The sequence below is a fragment of the Micrasema longulum genome, unplaced genomic scaffold (genome assembly GCF_059751315.1).
Source record: "Micrasema longulum isolate JH-2025_06_02 unplaced genomic scaffold, ASM5975131v1 h1tg000453l, whole genome shotgun sequence".
NCBI lineage: Eukaryota > Metazoa > Arthropoda > Insecta > Trichoptera > Brachycentridae > Micrasema > Micrasema longulum.
This window is the reverse complement of record NW_028277652.1, coordinates 1,328,885-1,351,984: the sequence shown is the minus strand read 5'-3', so window position 1 is coordinate 1,351,984 and position 23,100 is coordinate 1,328,885. Positions and strand designations below refer to the sequence as shown.

General features: G+C 31.8%; 1 protein-coding gene across 1 annotated transcript in view; it reads right to left on the bottom strand.

The window, feature by feature from the left end:
- Positions 1 to 23,100, bottom strand: part of LOC148281485 (agrin-like) — an 808,766-nt gene that overhangs the window by 176,811 nt on the left and 608,855 nt on the right. The window contains exon 4 of the mRNA XM_088226633.1: positions 18,970 to 19,185. Coding sequence (XP_088082759.1) covers positions 18,970 to 19,185 — 216 coding nt within the window. The remainder of the gene's footprint in view (positions 1 to 18,969; positions 19,186 to 23,100) is intronic.

The following is a 23,100-nucleotide window of genomic DNA, read 5'->3' as shown; positions in this document are numbered from 1 at the left end:
TCCTTTTTTTCCTTTTTTATTTACATATTTCATAAATGGTACCTTTTTCTATTATTTTATACAAATCTACTTAAATACTTCTAGTAAATGTTATAACTGTAACTCTCCAAAAAAAGAGACTAACTCTTGTGCTTAGAGAGTGACTTACACTGTTATAGTTGTTTATTTATTAGAATTGATATAATTTTGAATATACGAGTATACGAGAAAAAACACTTTTAGGATACAGAAAGAAAAGCAGAAAAATACATTCGTAAAATTTAAAATTGAATGCAGTTTTTACACTTGTTCAAAAAAATGTTTTAGATTTACTTTGAACTTATTTATTGATATTTAAGTTTTAATAGTTTTTAGTTCATTGGGGAGATTATTGTTATTTTAAAAAGTTGACAGGTGGAAGAGTTAAGGAACTGTGGATGCTTAAACATGGGTAGTATGGTAAATGTTACACAGTGTGTAAAGTGGCTACTTAATTCAGCCAATGACAGGTCATAAGCCCTGTAAATCCCTAAATTTACAAATTTACATAATCTGTGATAATTAATTGAACGGGTCTTTTAATGAGTTTGAACACCGCAAAGTTGTGGCAAAACATAATTTTTTTTTATATAAGAAATAATATTACCGATGCACGTGTGAGTTCCTAGCGATACTATTTTTTTATTATGTTGAAAAAATTTTGGTTTTAAACATAGTAATTTCTAGACAAAATAGAGCTTATTGATACAAATAGATAATTGATACAAGTTTTTCTATTTTAAAAAAAGTTTAAGCTACTTCAATTAGTTCACGATATAATGGAAAACAAATCACGAGGGTTTTTATAGGGTTTCTATGAGTTAGTACAAGGCAAAAACAGCGAAAATAAAAACAATTATTTCGCCTTACCTATTTAAGAACCCGAGAAGCATTACAAATCTGAAACTTTTTTCTTCATAAAATGAAAATACTTTTGAGGCTTTAAAAGGTTTTAAATTATAAACGAAACCTCTGTTTTTTTTTAATGAAATAGAAAACCATTTTTTTTATTCAAAAATAGAGTTTTAGGTCAACTCAAATTATCGAAAATTAATTAAAATATTATAATTTAAAAAAATACATTTTTAACATTTTTATTTGTTGACAATTTGATGAAAAGAAGGTCATCACAAGTTTTACAATGTTAATCACGGTACTATTAAAATTTATTAAATTTTTCAACTAATTAAAAATATGCAGGTATCCTAGAAATGTCCTGTAACTGATAAATATAATATTATTAACATTAAAAAAAAATTCTTTGTGGTCGAATATTTTAATAATTTATGGTAAAAAACAATATCTTCTATTTTACACAGAAACCGCGTCAACAAACTATATTAAACAATCTACAATACCTAGAATATCCGACCAATATAACAATAGATTTACCAAGGCTGATATTTTTTGTGACATTGTATGTAAATTTAGGTAAAAAATTATATAAATTTTGAGGGAAGCAGATATTTTACTTTATTATTATATACATATTTTGACATTTAGTTTCTTTGACATTTATTATATTGGACATAATTTAAATTAGTGTATTGAGTGTAAACAATTTTTTTGGTGTGTGCATGTTTTTTTTGAGTGTGCGTGCAAAGTGAAGGTGTATAATGGGACTTGCACGTAAGTGTAATTAGTGTCTTGACGAAGAGATTGGTACGACTCAAAAGTGAAAATAAAAAATTGGTAAGTAGCATATAATTATTATTTACTATCATTTGTTTAAAATATAACGCGTGTCTATTTATCTTTGACCACTTTTTGATATCGATGGTCACTAGAAAATGTGTTGTTTTTTGTTTGACAATTCAATAATGTTTTGCAATTTAGTAAAAATTTAAGTGTAACGTAAGTAAATAATTTACCAAACTTTCATAAGATATGAGTTCCAAAATTATTGAAAAGAAAATAATCAAAAAATATTTGAAAAACTTTTAATTCTTAAGAATTACCGTTATGCATCATTTGACTGGTCTTTAAATTGAAATATGTCAGCCAATCCGACCTATTAACTCTTAAAAGACTGTGGTAAATAATCCATTTGCGCGCGGTGATGTAACATCCTGTTACCACTAGTAAAAGACGGAATATTCTAAAGTTCAGACATTTGAGAAAAAAAAAACACGGAGAAATACTGTTTAATAAATTTTTTTCCCATAATTTATGCAAATAAACATAAAATTAAGCCTTGTTATTGCAAAATGAATTAAAAATCACAAATATGCAGCTCACGTTATGCGCGTGCGTCCCCCATCACTATGATCAACCGACTAAAGACTGAATCTGTTTTAGACAACACCCACCGCAGAACAGCGTCTCTGTCTTCCTTGTTATGACTTTTATCTTCTTGCTCTCTCTTGTATAAGGTATATGTATAGATGTGTTGCTGAATTAGCGAACATTCATTCTTCGCATGGCAAGGATAAATATTTTTAGTATTAACATTTAGCATAGTGATACAAATTTTACTTTCCAAATCAGGTGTGAAAATGTTCATTTAAAGATTACAAAAAACATGAGTTCATCATTTAAAAAATAAGAAAGAAATATCAAGTCTTGTGTCTTATGTCAACTAGTGCGACATCGCAGCCACACAAGAGTTAAAGAAAACCAAATTTTTTTTTTTTTAAAGTTTGACTAAGGTTTTTTTTTTTCATAAATCTTTTAAATGCTGTGTAAACAAATGTTTTGTGGAAAGATAAAAGGTCAACTCACTAGCGCGTTAAGGAATAAAACAATCTTCTCCTTCCAGAGGTCTAACCTGAAGCCAAGACGGGGATTTCGTCAGCTATTCTGCGTGTTCACACACGACTTAGCCCCAGGTAGATGGATTGTCCAGTTTCCACGTGGAGGTATCAGAAAGGGATTTTCTTAAAAGGAACCTCCATCAAATTTATAGTCCCCGAGGGGAATGTTCCCCGATTGACTCCCTCCGCCTTCCTTGAGCCAGCTCGGGTAGAATTTCATTATTCCGACAATTTTTAAGTTCAACCCCTTTTATAGGGCTTCCAAAACGGTTTGAACCGCGATCGGTTGTCAGAAAAAAGTTTTAAAAAAAAAATTGCAAGGATCATTTTACCTATAATCTCTTTTGCGATTTTTTATTTTGGACGCTGCTTATTACTCGTGTGTGCTTATTAAGAACAATTAAAGTTATACATATTTGGTTCTTGTAATTTTTTTGATAATTTTTAAAATCGTTACTTTGAAAATGTTTTATGAAAGTAATGTTCAGAATTAAAAAAAAACAAATAAAAACTTATTGTATGTCCATCTTCATACTAAAATAATAATTAAAAATGAATAATTTAGAGTATTTGCTCACATACAGTAAAACATTTTTAAACAGAAAAAAAAAATTGAGAAGGGAATCTGAATGTTCAAACATAAACAAAATAACCAGTGCGTGAAGTGGCTATTTAAGCCAGCCAATGATATATCATAAATCCTGTAATTGCTAGACTTCCATATTCCCTTCTCAAAAATGTTTTTTTTTCTCTGTTCCAACAAATTAAGATCTCAATAACTACCCTGAGAAGAAATCCAGCCTGTCTACAAGAATTTGGACTTATTCAAAACATTGTTGAAACATTCAAAACATGTTTATAATATACTCGTATGTATCTCTTACTGATCATCGTGGTTTTGGATGTGACAGGGTTTAATGAACACCCTGTTTAACCATATTCTTAACTTTTTCTTAGTAAACAATTAGGTTATCTTTGACAATGGTTTTATTTCCATGAGTTATTCCATATTCGATACACATCTTCTAGGCGCGCATATCTTTTACCTGTGTATATATGTATGAGGGTGCAGTATGTGTGTACATAAAATCTTTATTTTTATTCTTGGTAATAAGAGACCCATCCGGTGTTGTCATTTTTTCTTTGATTTCTTTCACTATTTTGCAGTACAAGCATCTATACGCTTATTCGGGACTATTGCTATTTTCATAATTTAACACTGTAATGCAACAAAACAAGTCGAAAAGTTTGAAACTCGCTAAAAAAAAAATTGCGATTTGTGTTGACCCTTTTTACTATCTGCCCTCGTAAGCGTTCATTTTTTAATGTTAAGAGTTCATACTCACATATATATATATATACTCTAAGATTAAATGTCGGAATAAAAATTAATTTACTGTTTTTTGTCAAAATTTAAACTGAGTCAGAATATTGAAAATATACTCGTACATATAAAGATAAAAAACCTATCATTTCATGTTTTTTTGAAAAATTAAACAAGTACATAATATTTTTTCAAATACATGTAAGCTAACTTTACATCATTTTGAGAACACATTGTTAAAAATTTTAAAAAAAGCCATTACAGATAAAAAAAAACAAACCGGTCAAATATTAAAAGGTTGATCGAACACCCTAAGACGAGCCTTGAAAATTTCTCGGGTCACGGGGGTGTGAGTACTAGAAGGTTCTATTGAGAGTTTTATGCGAATGTATCGATGATGAAAAATAGAAAATGGAATTCAGGGGTGACGCTGATGGTGACGCGACGCTGACGCTGACGACAAAACGTTTTCAGAGTATTACAAGAATCAGCTACCCCCAGAGCGGAATAAAATAGAATGAGAATTTGTAAGCGTTCTTAAGCCAAAAGGAAGTAATTACTTTCTCAATGAAGAAACATTAAATATGAGTTAATGTTCCCACTCGAATGAATATTAAATTTATAACTGTTTATTACTTCTAAGTCGAATTCATTAGAAAACGCTCGCTGAGTTTTTCAATTATCCAACCAATATATTTTATTAAAACAATGACTAAAAACAAATTTGGCCAAACGTATTATGCACACTTTTATGTTAATTTTGTTTAAATATTGAAATATTTTGAGTTGTATTTGAGTTGAATCACATTATTTTTATACATATTATATTCCTCCATTGTTTTTGGAATTAAACTGGCTACGCTTTCCACAGAGAGTAGATTTCAAACTCAGCTGGTTCATGTATAAGTCACTGCACAACTCTGCTTCGGAACAGGTGCCGTGGCGCAGTTGGTTAGACGGCCAACTGTGAAACTAACGTTGCGGGTTCGATTCCAGAAAAAAAAAAAAGTTGCCAGAAAAAAATTCAAGAAAGATTTTTTTCTCAATTGGTCAGGGTGTTGTGGTGTATTTTTCATTACCTATTTTCATATCCCCTCTTTCCCACTCGCTGAGCCTCGAAATAGAGGCTTAGCGGATTATTCCCTTTGAAAAAAAAAATTAAATCTATAAGAATTATACATTCCAGATGAACAAGCTGACTGGCGTCTAACGTTTAAATCAGATATATCTACGGTGATAGGAAAAGTTATTATCCTTGTTCGCAACCAGCGCACTAAATTCGGTGAACGCGTATTTGCGGTAGCAGGCCTTATGGCATGGATGCTCTTCCAGCAGAGGTGCGAAACTATGAGAGTGAAATGGTTTTTCGAAAGAAACTTAAAACCCATTCGTTTTCTTAATCATTAAAAAAAATCTGCAGCGTATGAGGACAAAATAAATTTATTTTCTTAAATTATAAATTTTAAGTTAAAAATTAAATTTACATTTAAATAATCCCTTTGTAAAGCGCCCTTTGAGTATAAAATTGAGAAAATGGTGCCGTTTAAGTTATTCTTAATAATAATAATTATTAATTAATATCACAGTGGCCAATTGTTTAATTTCTTTAGGGTTTTTTTTACTGTTTTTTTACTCGTAATTATTTTGTATTTTTGATAGCATGTATTCACAAAAAAATAAAAGAGCCTATTTTGTTGCCTAACCATCATAAACAAACCCTTATACGCAATTGGTGGTGTATAGGGCACTGCATCGTTAAATTAAATCTAAATTATCTCGATTTTATGATACAGGTAAAAACCATTAGGTATAGTAAATCTAATAAAATTTAGCTCACAATGTCATACCTATGAAACTGGGGATATAAAAAGGATATGATTACCAATGAAGAGAAAAACAGAGTTTAAAAACTCATTGCACAAGGGATTGAAGCTGTACAATAAGTTACCTGAAGAAATAGTAAACATTGAAATATTTCAAATTTTTTGAAAAAATGTGTTCTTAAGAAAATTTGATAAAAATTGTGATGTTAATAAAAGTTTATATTAGTTATAAAGATATTATTAACTTATTTAATGAAGCATAAATAAATAATAAATAAACGAACTGCATAAATACACCAAATGCGGCGTTCTCGATCATCGTTTGCATAAAGGTAAGGTTAATCTTGGACAATAAAATGAATGATTGTCTTTATAAACAAAAAAAATATGTCAACCTTCTCGGTAATCAAACCCGAGAACTCAAGTGTGGTAGGCGATTGCACCAAACACTTAACGTCGGAATTTTCTTCACTAGATTTTCCTTTTTTGTGATTTTCACGTGAGAGCAGCCATCGAGTCACAAACACTCGTCCAGGATTCTAGTTATTTTGTTAACACACAGAACCGTATTCTTTATTCGCCCGGACGCAGACCTAATACTTGAATTTAATAAAAATTCTTTTTAATTTTAAGAACGTCAAAAATATATTGTTATTAATTTATTTTTTTAAAATTAGTGATTAAGTAATAAAACCACATACATTTATGTATTTAATTATTACCACGACATACGATAATTGCCAGTTGTTTTTTCCCAGAATATTTCATTTTCCCAAGGAGATAATTAGCATATTATAAGTAATAAAGCCTTATTGAAAATATCTTAAGAGAGATTCTATTTAAGGTTTAATCAAATACCTAGTGACGCTTTTGAATATTAAGACCTCGAATATATATTATGAAATGTAACCTAATTTAAATGAATAAATACATAAATAATTATTTTTACCCTGAATTATTAAATTTTGTTTTTTATAAAAATGTACTAAAATGTTTATTTTTAATTGTTAGTAAGTCTCATTATTTTTTTTCTTTTGTCTTAATTCATCTAAAATGATCCCTGTGTAACATATAAGTATTAGTAAACAAATTTTTGTTTGATTTCTTAGTGAAAAAACGCTATTTCGTGACTAAGAGTTGAAAAAAAACTTTATTACTTAGTAAACATACTCACATACAAAAAATATAATATCTATAAATGTATGTATTATAATTTTTCAATTAAATCCTTTACTTAAAATATATACTACGTTTTAAACTCATGATTTAAGTACAAACAAAATAAAGACAAAAACTAAAAAAAATGAAGCCTACCTTAATACAATTACGTTATTACGACAATCGCTTCATCAATATTATATGCTCGACAGCCGTGGGTGGGCCCTGGCTGAATCTAGGAGTCTCCTCCACTCTTGCTGGTCTGCTGCCCTTCCTAGCCAGTTCCTCACATTCAACATTGTAAAATCTGCGCTGATGCAGTTCATCTATCGTATTTTGGACCTTCCTGGTCTTATTTGTCCTTGTGGCACAGATATAGTTCAGCGTTTTATGGGGTTTTTGTCGTTCCTTCTAATTATATGGCCAACTCACTTTAGGCGTCTTACCTTGATGGAGTTGATTACATCGGGCGCTCGGTAGATTTTGTATGGCTGTTTACTGTAGCGACGACGCCAACGGTTGTTTTCTCTCACAAGGCCATAGATAACTTTAAGGATTCTTCTTTCTAAAGCTTCAATGATTCCTTCAATATTCCTTGTCATAACCGAGGTTTTAGAGGCATATGTCAGGATTGGTTTGATCAGAGTTTTGTGCAGTATTATTTTAGTGTTTTTACGTACTAGTTGGGACCGTAATTGTTTCTGAAGCGCGTAGGAGCAACGGTTGACAGCCATTATTCTCCTCCTGATTTATTTATGTGTACTGTTGTCACTGGTGGCTGTGGAACCTAGGTATGTACAGGAATTGATCGCCTTAAATTTGTTGTTTTCACGACAATCGCTTACTGATCAGTTATTTGGATTTGGGGGTAATGTTTTATTTCAGCCGCATAGGGTAAACGTCGTTGCAAACATATGTTAAAACTTTATTAATACTGTTTTAAATAGAACAAATTATCTTTTAATAACATTACATTTCATATCATCATTTATAAATAAAATATTTTTAAATTGACAAGAAATATTCGAAGTCTTTGGATTTATGTTATTTCTTAGGTAACTCATTGTACAAATTTAAACCCTTGTGCCATACTGTTTTTATCTATTTCTCCAGTCTTTGTATATTTTAAAAGTAGTTAAAAAAATTATCTGTCGTTTTATAAATTAAAACTGTAAAATCATATTTTAATTGGTATTTCCTTTGTCGTATAACTTATTTTATTTAAATTCATTTATTATTTGATAAGGTACAATTTTTAATTTCAGTTTGATTTATTTAGTTTCATTGTGAGAGTATCTGTTGCATATTCCGGGAATAATAACAACCCTATGGTTTAATATACGTAGGTGGTAAATAGAAGGAAATCCAATTTTCTTTGAAAACTGTGGTAACGCATAAATCTTTGCCGTTCATAACACACCCAATTTTATTATGTAAATTGGAAAAATAATAAATTCAGCTTTACGCGTGTAGCTACAGTGACCTTTTAGGGTTTTATTTGTTAAGTGATGGGTATTTTACAAGCGTCACGATAAGCGTCCTTTATATTGTATTATTTCATTTTCATTTCTGTCCGCATTGTGGTAAAATGGTAAGCGCGTCTGGCTTACAAACATGGTTTATAGGAAATACTAAAAATGTGTTTTTCCGCTGAGATAAAGTTTCGTCTGGATTTTTTAAAATTATTATTTGTGTTCTTATGGCTTGCCCAACATTTTTAATGAGTTGAAAATAAATTAGATATTTTTTTTTTGAAAAGAGATCAAAAACATTTTTGAGTAGGGAATACAGAAGTTCAGGCATTCTCACAGGGCTTATGACCTGTCGTTGACTAGTTTGAGTGACCACGTGACACACTGCGTAACATTCACTATTCTATCTTTATTTTAACATCCACATTTCCACAACTCTTCCGTCTGTTGACTATTGTAAAATAAAATATGTATAAAAAGAATGGCGAAAGTTACGCAGAGTGTAAAGTGGCCACTCAAACCATCAACGACAGATCATAAGTTCTGTAAATGCCTGGACTTCAATATTTTCTTCTTGAAAATGTTTTTCCTCTCCGTTGCAAAAAAACAGACCAAAATAACGCCCTAGGGAAAAAATCCAGCCCGCTACAAACATTCTTCAAAAGTACTAATTATTAGAAATCTATTTGTGGTAGAGCGAGTTTCAAACTTCGGACCTCTGATCTGTGAGTTCTCGATGCTACCAAGGGACAGCAAACCGATTCAAATAAATGATAAGATATACCATTTTAATTCATGTTAGTCAATGTAAGTATTGAACTACTTACTGACTTTTTATTTTTACCAGTTTCGAGACGTACCCGTCTCTTTGTCGTGACTCTTCGCCATTACACCAATATGCAAATACTAAAAGACATTTTCACTTTTACGACCCCTGTAGTATACATTACGACCACAAGTTACATGCAGAGTAAAGGGAATGCAAACACCAACATATCCGAATATGCACTAAAATTAGGCCAATGAATGTGTAGGGGTGAGGATTAGGAATGGAGGGACCTAAGTGTTTGAACGTTACTTCTTCTTTTAATTTTTTTCCACATCCTCTCCTAAGTGGAGCATGTGGACATCACCAATTGCCTCCAGGAGACCCTATCGTCAGCCAGCACTCTTGCCTTTTCCCACGTCAATCCAGCGGCCCTTAGTTCCGCTGAATAAAGTCGAAAGATCGTCATCAACGGCCTTCCAGGATGGCGCGAGCCCGCAGGTTTAAAGACTAAATTTAACTTTTTAACTCGAATTTAGGTTCTCCTGAGGCATGCGCAGCACGTGTCTAAGCCAGGACCACCGCCACATCCTCAAGACGTTCGTTGTAGAAGACTGCTGCGTCCATTTTTAGACTTCAATGTTAGTTATACAATCAAACCACTTTACAAATGATATTCTTCTCAAGCACTTATTCTCAAAACTCAAATGAACGTTACACGATTAGTTTATTTTTAAATCAAATACTGGGCTATATTGAAAAGATATTTGACTATTTACTAGGTTAATATTATTTTTTAAAGGTTTTTTAAAATCATAAACACCTCCGTGTTGTTTAATTAAAGTCTTTTATTCATTATTATAATCTTAAATTGTACTTGAATCTTTAATCAAATCGTGATTTGAATTTATGAGATAATTGGCCAACTGTTGATAAAATAATATTATTATTTCATCATCGCCATGTGTTTTTTACTGTAAATATTACAGCTTACAACGACGTTCTACCTATATAAACCTTAATAAAAATCCATGTTTTTATTCATGTAAAAAAATTAAGTACTTAAATCGGTTAATACGATAGTAATATAATGTTAAATTATAAAATTTTACTCTTTTATGTCAAAATTTTGGCATAAAATTAATTTTTATTGTATAAATATAATTGTTGTTCATAATTAAAAATTTTACCTTTGCACTTAGTACCGAGTGACTGCATCCCTCACCGAAAACCTCACCGCTTGCCCCTGCTACTTACCCAAATTACTAAAAAAAAAATTTTTAAATTTATTTATGAGTACTACTTTCGAGTACCACAATTGTCCCCCTATCTGCACTTAATGCTTAAAGCACCAAATTAGTTCACCAAATGCATCATATCTCGATAATTTGTCACTTTGAAGATAAGGTAATCAGTTTTACGATTCAGGTGCCATATCAAAAAAATGTGAAATAAAGCGGAATAAAACCACCATGTTAACCAATACTTCATATCAACCTTGCTAGGAATCGGACTCGGGACCTCAGGGACTTATCTCCATTTAATTCCCCTTTTCAGGATTTCCACCAGAGAATAATCAAGTCAAAAACACTCGTCTAGGATTTGGGCTCTATTTCGCGTATAACTCTATTATTTGTTAGCTCGAGCTCGGATTCAAGTACATATTTTAAATAAAAAAGGCAATTAGTCATAAAAAATACTGCGGTTAAGGGGTATATATAAATGAATTAATTTACTTTAGAATGTGTAATGAAAACTCTTTTCTGGGTGCTGGTGAGTGCAAGGTAAACATCACACCCTTGTGGAGGGGAAAGCTACCCCACTCCCACGTGAGTATTACATGTCAAATTGTCCTTGTTCTGCCAAAACCCAGTAAATCAATTATTTGAATATGATAAAATAAAACGTGTTGTCGCAATTTCTTTTACATGATAATTTAATTCTTTTTTTACTATAAGAAAAATAAAGATGCATGTTCCTTTTTAAGCACAATTGAAACATTAAAAATAAATAAGAAGATTCATTGTAAAAATGTAATGTAACAGTAAAAAAATAAATTTATATGTTACAATGTTTTTCGATTGTCCAAATGTTTGTAGACAAAATACTGGATTTTACCCTCTAAGGAGTCATTGAGATAAATAAATAACAACAAATATGGAGGACGTTTGAGTTTTCTAGTATGTGAAATAATTCAGTCAGATAATCTTTTAACAACAATAAAGGTTTTAGCTCTTTAACTTTACTAAATTCAACAGCAAGAATTTAACAGAACCGTCGGTTTGTCCGGACTTGGGTATCACGTTGGGAGCTCCTCAGATGCGCGGACGCCTAAGTTGGTAAAATATGGTGTGACAGGTAACTGTGCCTGTGGGATTCTGATACAGTCGGGACTGTGCTTCCTGCCGAGCGTGACGCACACGTTCTTTGTTTTGTTCTCCATTTACGGGAATATTATTCGGATCCTCTGCCTCTGATCACTCAAGGAGTCCTTCTCTATTCAAACCCGTTCTCTCATTGTAAATATTCGTGTTTTTAATTATGTTTGATGTGTTACTATAGTTGGTTGCGAATTATGCGGGTATGCATTGATCAAGTATTATCATAATTTGAACATCCTTTTGACTCACAACCACTGTTCACTTCCCACCTCAGTATCCTTTGATCGCCCGCCACATTAAGACCTCGTGTTGTACATCGCGCATTTATTTTGTTGAATATATGCCGCATTATGAAACATTTTTTCCACTTATCATCAGTGTTGAGCTCCAGATCGGGCCCTGCCATTGTGTTAGTGCCACTCACACGTATCAAGTTGGATCCAACAAGTCCACCACGAGCAAAAATCAGGTTAATGCCAAGCCTTCTATATTCCCTATTCTAAAACGTTATCCTTCCCAGTTATAATTTAAAGTTAATAAATGTTAAACAATAAGTAAGTCTAGTCACAATGGGAAGTCTATAATTTATTTGGCATTATTTTAGTGACTTATCAGTATACCTATAAAACCAATTTTAGAAAGTTCTTTTAGTTTGTATTATAATTAAATTTATTGTACTCCGCAAAACATTAATCCCGATAATAGACGGTTTACCGCGATCCAAAACGTCGGAAAAAAAGTGAAAAAAATTGCCTAAAACGGAATGCCATCAACCGTATCATAATGACATGTTTGTGTTTCTATTGCATTCACATTTTTATTGTTATTCATTTACTTCATAAAATAGATCACATAATAAAATAGATAAAAAGGGAGAAAAATTATAAAAGTAATTGGTTCAGATTTATTAAAATAAAAGTGATAGAAACATGGTAAAGAAATATGTTGTTAACAAAGTTTAAATTTAATATACAGGGTGTTTTTTAAACCCTGTCACATCCGAAACCACGATGATCAGTATGGACAAGAAGACATATTATAATTTAAAAAAAAATTATTTAGAACAAAGAATTAAAAAAAAAAAATTTGATAAAACAAATGGTTGCTTACTTCAGCAGGAGAGAAGTGAGGAGAGCTCGGTTGTCAGTATATCAGACTCCCTTCCCCCCCCCTTGTATACTCCCTGCAGAAGTGAGCGACCATTTGCTTTTTTTGATATTTTATTTTAAAATTTTTTTTTCGTTCCAAAAAATTATTTTAATGTGCCAATATGTCTTCTTGCTCATACTGATCATCGTGGTTTCGGATGTGACAGGGTTTAATAAACACCCTGTATTTACACTATAATTATTATAGCACACATAATATGTTTATGTATGCCCTACTTCAAGATCCAAAATAAAAAAAAGATACGAGCTAGACAAAAATGTACACCAATGTAAGGTTTTTTGTTTTAAAAAAAATAATTGCATTCTTATGAATTACCGAAAAAATCGTATCTTTTTAGAAAATTTTCAACTAGTCAAAAATAACTGTGCTTGAATATGGGAATCAATATGTGGTAGAGCTGGGCTTGAACTTTAGACTTCTGATCTGTTGATCCGCGATACTACCACGGGACCACATACAGATCAAATTTTTAATAGTAGTTTATATCTATAGTGAACGTGGTCGAAATGCGATCTCTTGGACGAATGAAAAAATCAGTGTTTGACAGGGTTACGAAAGATGTGATCGGGCGAGAGTGCAAATCTGAGACAGGTGTAATTGTTAAGATTAAGAAAGGGTCATTGTGGAGATTTGGTCATGTAGAGCAAATGAATGGTAATAAAGATATATATAACGGTTTATAACGGTAACATAATTTAATTTTAATTTTATTTAACTTTTTGTACATAATGTTATTTGTACGTTGGCGGGTTTATTGTCAAATGGCAATTTCTTCCAACCAACCAATAAAATATAAGTTTTATTTTTATAATTCAAGTTACAGAACATATTCAATAGAAAAAAAAAGATTAAAAAGTTAAAAATATATAAAAATAGAAATAAACGTATTTGTTTATAAATTACCTTAAATCAAAACAATTACTCAATGGGAAAAAAGGAAAAAAGAGGAAAGAGAAAAAAGGAAAGGAGAAGAGATTAAGGAAGAGAAAGGAGATGTTTCTTCAGACGTGATTTAAAAAGAGATAATGTAGTAACGTCCTTGATGGTAGATGGGAGATGATTCCACAGTCGAGCCGCATGGACACTATATGAGTTAGAGAAGAAAAAGGAATTGTGAATGGGTATTAAGAGAGTGCCTTGAGAATTAGAACGAAGAGGTAAACCATGAATTGATAAGTGTTGAAATTTTTCACGCAGGTATATAGGAGCGTTAGGACTATAAAGTACATTGAACAGAAGTGAGAGGGAGTGATAGTCTCTCCGCTGTCTAATTTTGAGCCATTTCAGTTGCCTACGATAATCAGAAATGTGGTCATATTTCCTAAGACCAAAAATGTTATTTATGCATGTATTCAGAAGTCGTTCAAGTTTATCGAGTTGCTCACAGCTTAAATCAGTCATTAAAACATCAGCGCAATCTAGAATGGGTAGTAGTTATGCTTGTACAAGGGTGCATTTAGTATTAATGGGTAAGAATTATAAACTTATCAAAAAATTATAAAAAAATTAAAAACATAAGACGACAAGAAAGACGTGACAAGATCAGATAAACCCAAATCTCGAGTCTGGTCAGGTCAAAAGCGGACACAACCGAAGGGCATTTATGGCAAGAAAGAAGCTAGAAATGTATGTCAGGATAGACACGCGAGGCGGTCTATCCTCTGGCTACCATAACGTGATGGTAGTAGTAGTCGTTTATTTTCGGAAATGGACTTACCGGGTTGTGTCAGAAGGGTGACGATATGGTGAACACTCTACCTAATTACCTACCTCAGTATACGAGATACTTCAGTAGAGAGGGTTATTTCACGACTTTCGTCGACAGCGAATGTCGGGGAAGTTGACAAAAATATTGTTTTTGCTTCTAACAGTATACATAATATATGTCGGGACAAGTGACGTGTTCTTTGTCTCTGTCCCTCGCGGGAACAAATAAAGGTAAGATTTTTTACAATTTTTGAAGAGCAACTTTTATACGTTTGGCTACGTTGTATGTAGGTATACATTTAAAAAATTGAAACACGGAAAGTCAAATATTCATATAAAAGTGAGCCATGTATTATTTCTATTTCATATTTGATATTTTTTATAAAAAAACAAAAAAACATTCTGGAATATCGTCACTTTCGATTTCAATTTTGTTTGTTATTTTTAATGCAGTAAAAAATCGAAAAAAATAATTTTATTCTCAGTCATAATATAACCATAATGAACCATACCAAAATACGTTGTAATGTTTCTTAAATCTACCAACTAACTACACTTCATTTTTATTACAAAATTACAGAAATTATTGTATATGAATAAAAAAAATAGTTTTAATTTAAATTCCTAACAGTGCGGTCTACGACAGCGAGGTTATCTGTTTATAGGACTAAGACTATTTAACGGCTTGTTGCAGAAGCTCAGGGAATAAAAAAATAGTTTTAATTTAAATTCCTAACAGTGCGGTCTAAGACAGCAAGGTAACCTGTTCATTGGGCTAAGAGTATTTAACGGCTTGTTGCAGAAGCTCAGGGAATAAAAAAATAGTTTTAATTTAAATTCCTAACAGTGCGGTCTACGACAGCGAGGTTATCTGTTTATAGGACTAAGACTATTTAACGGCTTGTTGCAGAAGCTCAGGGAATAAAAAAATAGTTTTAATTTAAATTCCTAACAGTGCGGTCTAAGACAGCAAGGTAACCTGTTCATTGGGCTAAGAGTATTTAACGGCTTGTTGCAGAAGCTCAGGGAATAAAAAAATAAAATTAAAAGATGGATTTTGGACTTATCAGAGTAGTGAATGGGAAATTTTATTTATAAAACAGTTTATTGAATACCCATAAACTCAAGTAAAAAATAATCATTCTTATATCGTCACAGGGTTACTCAGTGAGGCAGGCAATTCTTTAGCAAAAAGTATTTTCAATATCCATAATAATTATAAAATAAGTAGTTCTTTTGCTAAAAAGGCTGAGACGACTGTTTCACATATAGGGTTCCTGTTTGATTCCCGGTAAGCTTACATAACAATAATCACAATTTTAAATTAAAAAATATGAAAATAAAATTTTATCACAGGTAAAAATTGTGATTATTATATATGGTTAAGTAATTTAATTTCACTTAATTTATTAATATACACGGCACGTAGTGCCTTTTACTTTATAAAAAATAGATATTGTGTAGAAATAAACACTTCAGTACAGTAAATAAAAGAGAAAAAAAAGCAGAAAGTTTATATGTACATATTATATCACAATGGTTTCATTCAATGAACACGCTAACATATTGTGTAAAAAAATAAAAAGTCATTGTAAGGAAAAAAAAATATCATTAAACGGAATATAAAAATTAAAAAGTACGAAAAACGTTTTTTAATGATTTAAAAAAAAGTTATTTGTAAAAAAAAACAGCAATAATTGCTATAAAGTTGTTATTTTCATCTCTACAAAACAGACAGATATTTAAGGTTATTTATGTGGTATTAAATTTCGTGCATCAGGCCTTTATTTTCTAGAATAGTTTTACTTTGACTATTAGGTCAAAAGTTTTTAAAAATAGGCTGTGTTTTAACGCGGCACTGTCTTTCGATATGGGTTAACGAAGGAAACCAGATTATAGCGTCCTTTTAACTTCAATCTAAAAGGGCTCAATGCGAAAAGGAAGGCTACACTTTGTACGAGAAATGACATTATGGAAATCTACCGATAGTACAAAAACTGATAAATATATGTATTGTAGTGAAATTATCTATTAGGATTAGAAAAAAACATTTAAGCAGTACATTTTGAATGATTATATGTTTGCAGATTAGTACTAATTGAGAATATTTAACTTTAAATTTATTGGTGACACTAGAAAAGCGCGAAACATGTATTTTTTGAAAATAGCGTTTGGGTTTTTATAATTTACCTGAATATTTAAATTTTGCTGTCCATTTTCAACGAGTTGTAAATAACTCACACTTAAGATATAGGAATCAAGTGTAGAGTTTGAGCCTTGGACTTCTGATGCGCAAGTCCGTGACACTAGCCACGAGACCATAATCTGATTCAAAACAATGATAACATTATATTATGTGATTTCCGATAGCTTAAAGAGTGTACATTGGTTGTTTTGGACGTGAACAGTCACTAAAATACATGGTTATTGACTCTCTTACGTTAAATGTTCATTCTTGATCAAAAAATATAATTGGAAACAGATAAATTGTTTTTATTTATTATTTATATATATTTGTCCAATGGGCGTTTTTAAGGACATATTTACAAATAGAAAATTATTATAAAGAAAAATAGAAAGATACAATGGTATATAATAGACTTGGTGGGAGTGGAAGCGGGAGAGAGGTGTTTGTAATTGAATTTGATTCAGTAATCGTTTGAAAGAAGAGAACTTGTTATCAAAGAAATCAAGACTGGTTTTTTTTTTGCCAGACCTAAGAATTCTGGGCATATAGAAATAAAAACCATAGTTAGTTCTATGGTTTTTCTTAATAAGATGCGATAATTTTTGTATATTTAGAACGGAATTTGTTCACAAAACACTGATTAAGACTTGGTCACGGTTGCCAGATTAAATAGTAGTAAAAACTCAAAAAGCAAACGTCAACGTAATTTTTTAACACTCGAATTAATGTCACTGATTTTATAATGAAAAACGAGGGTCCAAGATGCGTGCCTTGGGAACACTAGATAAATTTTTAAGTGATTAATTGAATTCTTTACATGAAAGTGATTGACAACGTTAACTTAAATAAAAAATTATTCAACTGGATGGATTGCCCCGTGAAAGGAAATAATGTATGTATAATATAAAATATTATTACGCGATAAGTACTGTTCATGTTTCTACTTCTTAGGGCAAAGCCAAAAAACGTAATAAATAGATAAGAGGAAACATCGATGGGTGACCATTTGATTTAAAAATGACAAAGTGAAGAAGTCGAAATCGTACAAGAATAATGAAAATTTATTATATTTCCTCGATCGAGTTTAGTCGTAGGAATTGATTTGTCTTTGACATGGATTACAGAAGCGTAGTTGAATAATGACTTCAGATTCGCTAGAGATTGTTACAAGTTGGAAAAAGGATCCCACGAGAGCGGAAAAGAGAAAAGGAAACAGGAAGGCGGTGCAATTGCTAGAACCAGGCGCGGGCGGGAAGCACCTAGAATTGTCTTTGTAGGATAAGAAAATGAATAATGATAGTTCGCTAATGCGATCCAAAGATTTGAATTTATGAACGTAGAGAGTACTTATGAGACTGAAAATGCATTACGGTGCATATTATGAAAGTAATATTTTATTCGAAAAGTTGTAATAGTAAATAAATTTGTAAATACACATTATTTATGTTTAAGTGCATGTTCGGACACGGTGGTGTTTGCATTCGCTTCTATTTGCAATTTTTCATAAATACTATGTACTCGTATATTGCGGTGATGGTAAAGGTGAATGTGTATTTTTGTACGTGGTTCAGTGGTCAAGACGCTTGATTCACATACGGAAGGTTCCGGGTTCGATTCTCGGTGAGAACACAAAAATTAAATCTGATTTTTCTCAAGCCTGGGTGTTATGTGATGTAATTCATCACTGTAATTGAACCTCCTGGCCTGTTGTAGTGCAAAAAAATAAAATAAACAAAAAGTATGCAAGGTGGTATAGTGAGTGTCCTGACAAAGAGACGGATGCGTCTCGAAATTGGTGGACAGAAAAAATCAGAAAAGTGGTTATATACTAATATTTATTAACACGTTTGTGATTAATACAAGTTTATTGCTCATTGATGAAAAATATTTTTTTGGTCAATTATTCTACTTCGAAGTATTTTATCAAAAACTATAATATTAATAACTGTTTATTTTACCACCATAACGATGATTTAAATAAAAAAAATATGAAAATATAGGCAATTACAGGACTAATGACCTGTCTGTCATTGAATGTTTAATGTGATCACATTGGAACTGTAACATTCATCAAAATATTTATCCATCTCTGTTATAATATCTATCAGTTTTGATAAATCTCTTAGGCGTAAGAGTCACGGTAAAACTTTAGATATCGGAGATACTCAAACTATTGTGTATATCGGAACAAAAACTTTTTTTGACTTACCGCATTTTCCGTGGTACACAAGCGTCACGTTGACCTGTTCGTTGCATGCGTATCGTGCAAGCTCGCACGCGCCCGCGTACTCCCGTCCGTCCGAGCCGCACGCGGGAGTGCCGGCACGTGCCGGGCACGACGGGCACCGGCACGCCGCGCGCCCGCTGAGCGCCGAGCACGACGCGCCCCACGGGCACTCTACATCGTGGCACGGGTCCGTGTTTTCTGGAACAAGGAAATTATCACAAAATTAGTTTCAATAGGTCAACACTATAAACTGTCAATTAGTATTAATAGCAACAACAGTGTTTCTCTGTCAAAACTTGTCGAAACCAGGCTATAAATTAATCTGTATGAATTTTTTAAATATTATTCTTTATTAACTAAATTTGACTAAATGTTTCTTAATTTATTTGTATGTATCTCTATAATAATATATAAAGTTTTAATGTGTATATACATACATATTTGTAGGTGTGTATGTATGTATGTATAAGGGTGCGAATGCTTGTGTGTATATTTATATATTTAATATCTTTCTGTAGAATTATTTATTTATATTAAAGAAACAAACAGTCGACAATGATAAAATAACATTTTTTTTAAAATACGGTTCAAAGACAGACTAGCGAAGTTTCTAAATAAAAATCATGCATATTATGAAATTGCGTTACAACAAAAGGATGTGTTTATGTGTTTTTGTATGAGAGTAAGTGAAGATGTGTGTTTATGTGTATTAGTATGGGAGTAAATGTTCAGGTGTGTGTAAGTGTGAGCATCATTAAATTGTAAGTGGGATCGTATCGCAGCCAGAAATAATAAGTCCTTATTTATTTTTAAATGAATTAAGGGGTATGGAAAATATATCAATAGATGAAAAAAAAACATTATTGTTACAGCAAGAACGATAGAGGAAAGAGTGTTGTGCATAGTTAGTGTTACAGACTGGCAGATGGAATAAATACATATTTCTTGTCAAGCGAAAGGGGACATTAAGATTAATTTTAGCGAGTAGATTAAAAGAGTAAACTTAATAATTTATGTAAAAATAACAATAATTCAGGTACAGTGCGTCTATTTTCAAGGGTATAAAATCCATTTTGTATGGCAGATTGGCTGTATCAATCACAAAAACGGCATTTCTCAAATTGCAGAAAACACCCACAGCTCTAAAAAAATCTTACGGTACTTTAAGAATCATTAAAACAGGTCAAATACGTTTTTTGATTCTTGTATGTAATATAAAAAAATAAAATATTCACTGTCATTTGTCAAAGTCAAAAAAATTCCAACTTTTGTGTAAATTTGATTATTCACTATTCTCACAAAAGTGCTATGATCTAAATTTCATTTTTTATGGCCAGCTGCTTTCTGCATACCTACGTTCAATTGCAGCACTGAATACTCGAGGCTTGAGAAAAAATACATTTTTTGAGTTCTCACCGGGATTCAAACCCGGAATCTTACGTGCGTGAGTCAACCGTATTAGCCATTAGACCACGGAGGCTTATGATTTTGTCAAAATTGTTTTAAAAAAAACGCCGCTATGTGACACTGAACGGCAAAAAAAAATAATATTTTTAATATTAATAAATGTCAAAACTTTGACAATAAGTGAAACCTACGGATATTTTTAAAATGCGTTTTTATGCTGCTTGTTCAAGTTGAATTTGAGTTTGTATCTTACGAAAGTAGTTACGTATCTCCACTATTAGTCTTTTCAAAACAAGAAGTAAGGGAAAATTTCCTCACTCTTCCAAGGAAAATTTTACATCAAGCATTGTATAAAACCGTAGTTTTAATGCACGAGTAGTTACGTAAAATTATCTTGGCCTTAATTTTATTTTAACCGCTTGTCTCCGAGAAAATAATAACCCCGTCTTACATAACAGGCCCTGGCACTCATGCATATTATTGTAGGTAGTAAAGTAGACGTCTCCATAAGAACGAAGGGTCCTCTTCCTTAATTATTATCTTAATTCTTCAGCGGCAGAGATGGCGCTAGAAGTCGGGATGTTTCACCGGGACTATGTAGGTATTAAATCCCCGTTTTAAATACTAAATCTGTCTGTGTAATGAGAAGTGCTGAGATGAAGTTATTATCAGAGCAAATTGAAGTAAGACTTCGGGGAGGATAGATATTCGGCATTCAAAGTTAGCTCTCCTTAAACATATTTAGAAAGACGGAATTAGGTTTCCCCACAGGATGAGAAACGAGAACATAATTATAGTGGAGTATCTCGATTCTAGATTGAAAAGCAATTATGCAAAACGCGGATGAAATCTCCTTTATAATTTAATTTATTTCAGATTCGATATTCATTTTCTAGCAATTTGCGAAAAACAGCTCGTTACAATCATACGTAAACATCTCGTATTTACACAAATAATCCAAATAAATAAATATTATAAAAATAAATTTCAAACAACCAATCTTACATATAAATATTCCATATTATAATCAAGTGTGGTTAATGAAGTAGGTAATAACACATTCTTTTGAATTCAAAAAAATCAAACAACCGTTTTGAAAGAGCAAAAACCTAATATATTCTTTTTGGTTGATGAGATAAATTTGATTTTATACTTGTATAAATCCAGGAACGGTATTTACTGACAGAAGTTGAATATATAGGAATTTTTTAATTCCTATTTGAACAATATTTTTTTTATACGACGAAAATAACCGTCAAATTTATGAAACACCAAATAAACTCTAAAAGATTAGGTCACGTACCTTTAAATTTACTTTAAAACATTAGCCGTTCAAATTGTCAGATGGTTTTTGGTTCGTTAGCTAATATTTCAGATCTACAGCAATTTCGTAGGATATAAAATTTAGCTAACGTCAGTTAATATGATTATTTAACGAAATACCGACTTTTTATGGCTCCCGGTTTTAAGACGTACCCGTCTCTTTATCAGAACACTCACTACACCAATATGCAAACAAAAAAATACACTTTCACCTTTACCATCACCGTATTGTTCATAGACCTGATGAAGAGACTGGTGCGTCTCAAAACCGGTAGACAAAAAAAGTCAGTAAGTGGCTGAGTACTTATATTAATTGAAATGTTCTACTACGAAATAAATGTTTTGAACATAAATATATTTAATTTTAGTGTATTGATTTTAGTATTTGAAAACATTGATCAATACAATAAATTCTAGTAAATCGGTGAAAAATGAAGAGGATTGCTACTTTTAGGTGAGTTTGTGAGCGTACTTTTTAGTTGTTTTATTAAATTCATCGAAAAATTATAAATGCAAAAAGCCAATAAAAAAATAAAAACCCTCTTAACTGCGAGACCAGTTTGTTAGCAGAATATGTCAGCTTGTAAAAACTAATTATTTTATGCTAGTTTTTTTTCATTGAAAATAATTAATCGTTTACTTCCTTAGGCTTTGAATAACAAAAACTTATTCTGTGTTTAAAAATTCAAAAATAAACAAGGTCAACGTCGAAAATTTTTCTTACCTAGTCGATATAAAATGAAATGTTCTTAATGACTTCCATTGCCTTTTGAAACACGTAACCGAGTTTCAAATATAATATATTCGTTTTGCTGTAGCAATATGAGATTTTCGTGAAGGATTTGGAGCACAATGCATGAGTTAAATAAAATTAGAGTAATTTTAAAACTGCCTCGCTGGTCGCCATTTTGTAAATCTGCATCCAAACCGCTCCCAGAGCCGCCTAGTGGCCGACGGACGTATTGTAATTAATTCGGGTAAAATGTGCCAACGCCGCGCCGTGCCACGCCACGCCGCGATTGCGTTCGTTAGTTTAAACTGTTGGCGAATTCCATTGTTTCAGATTTTAAATTTGGAAAAAAGCGCGCTCGTAAAGAACGCCCCATTTGGGGTCATTTTAACGGCGGCGGTAATGAACGAAAAGGAAAACAATGGACGCTGATGCACCGGCGTCATAGTACCTATGGCGGACTCGCAAAAATATCATTAAAAACAATACTCATCTTTCTTTTGTTGAGAAATTTTGCCGATAGACGTATAGTCCGTACGATTATATTTACTTGTATACCTAATGCTGGCTTTACACACAGTAGGTAGTAAGCTTAATTTACCCCAACGAAACATTTGCATTTTTCGAACAAAAAAGTTGACAATCATCATATG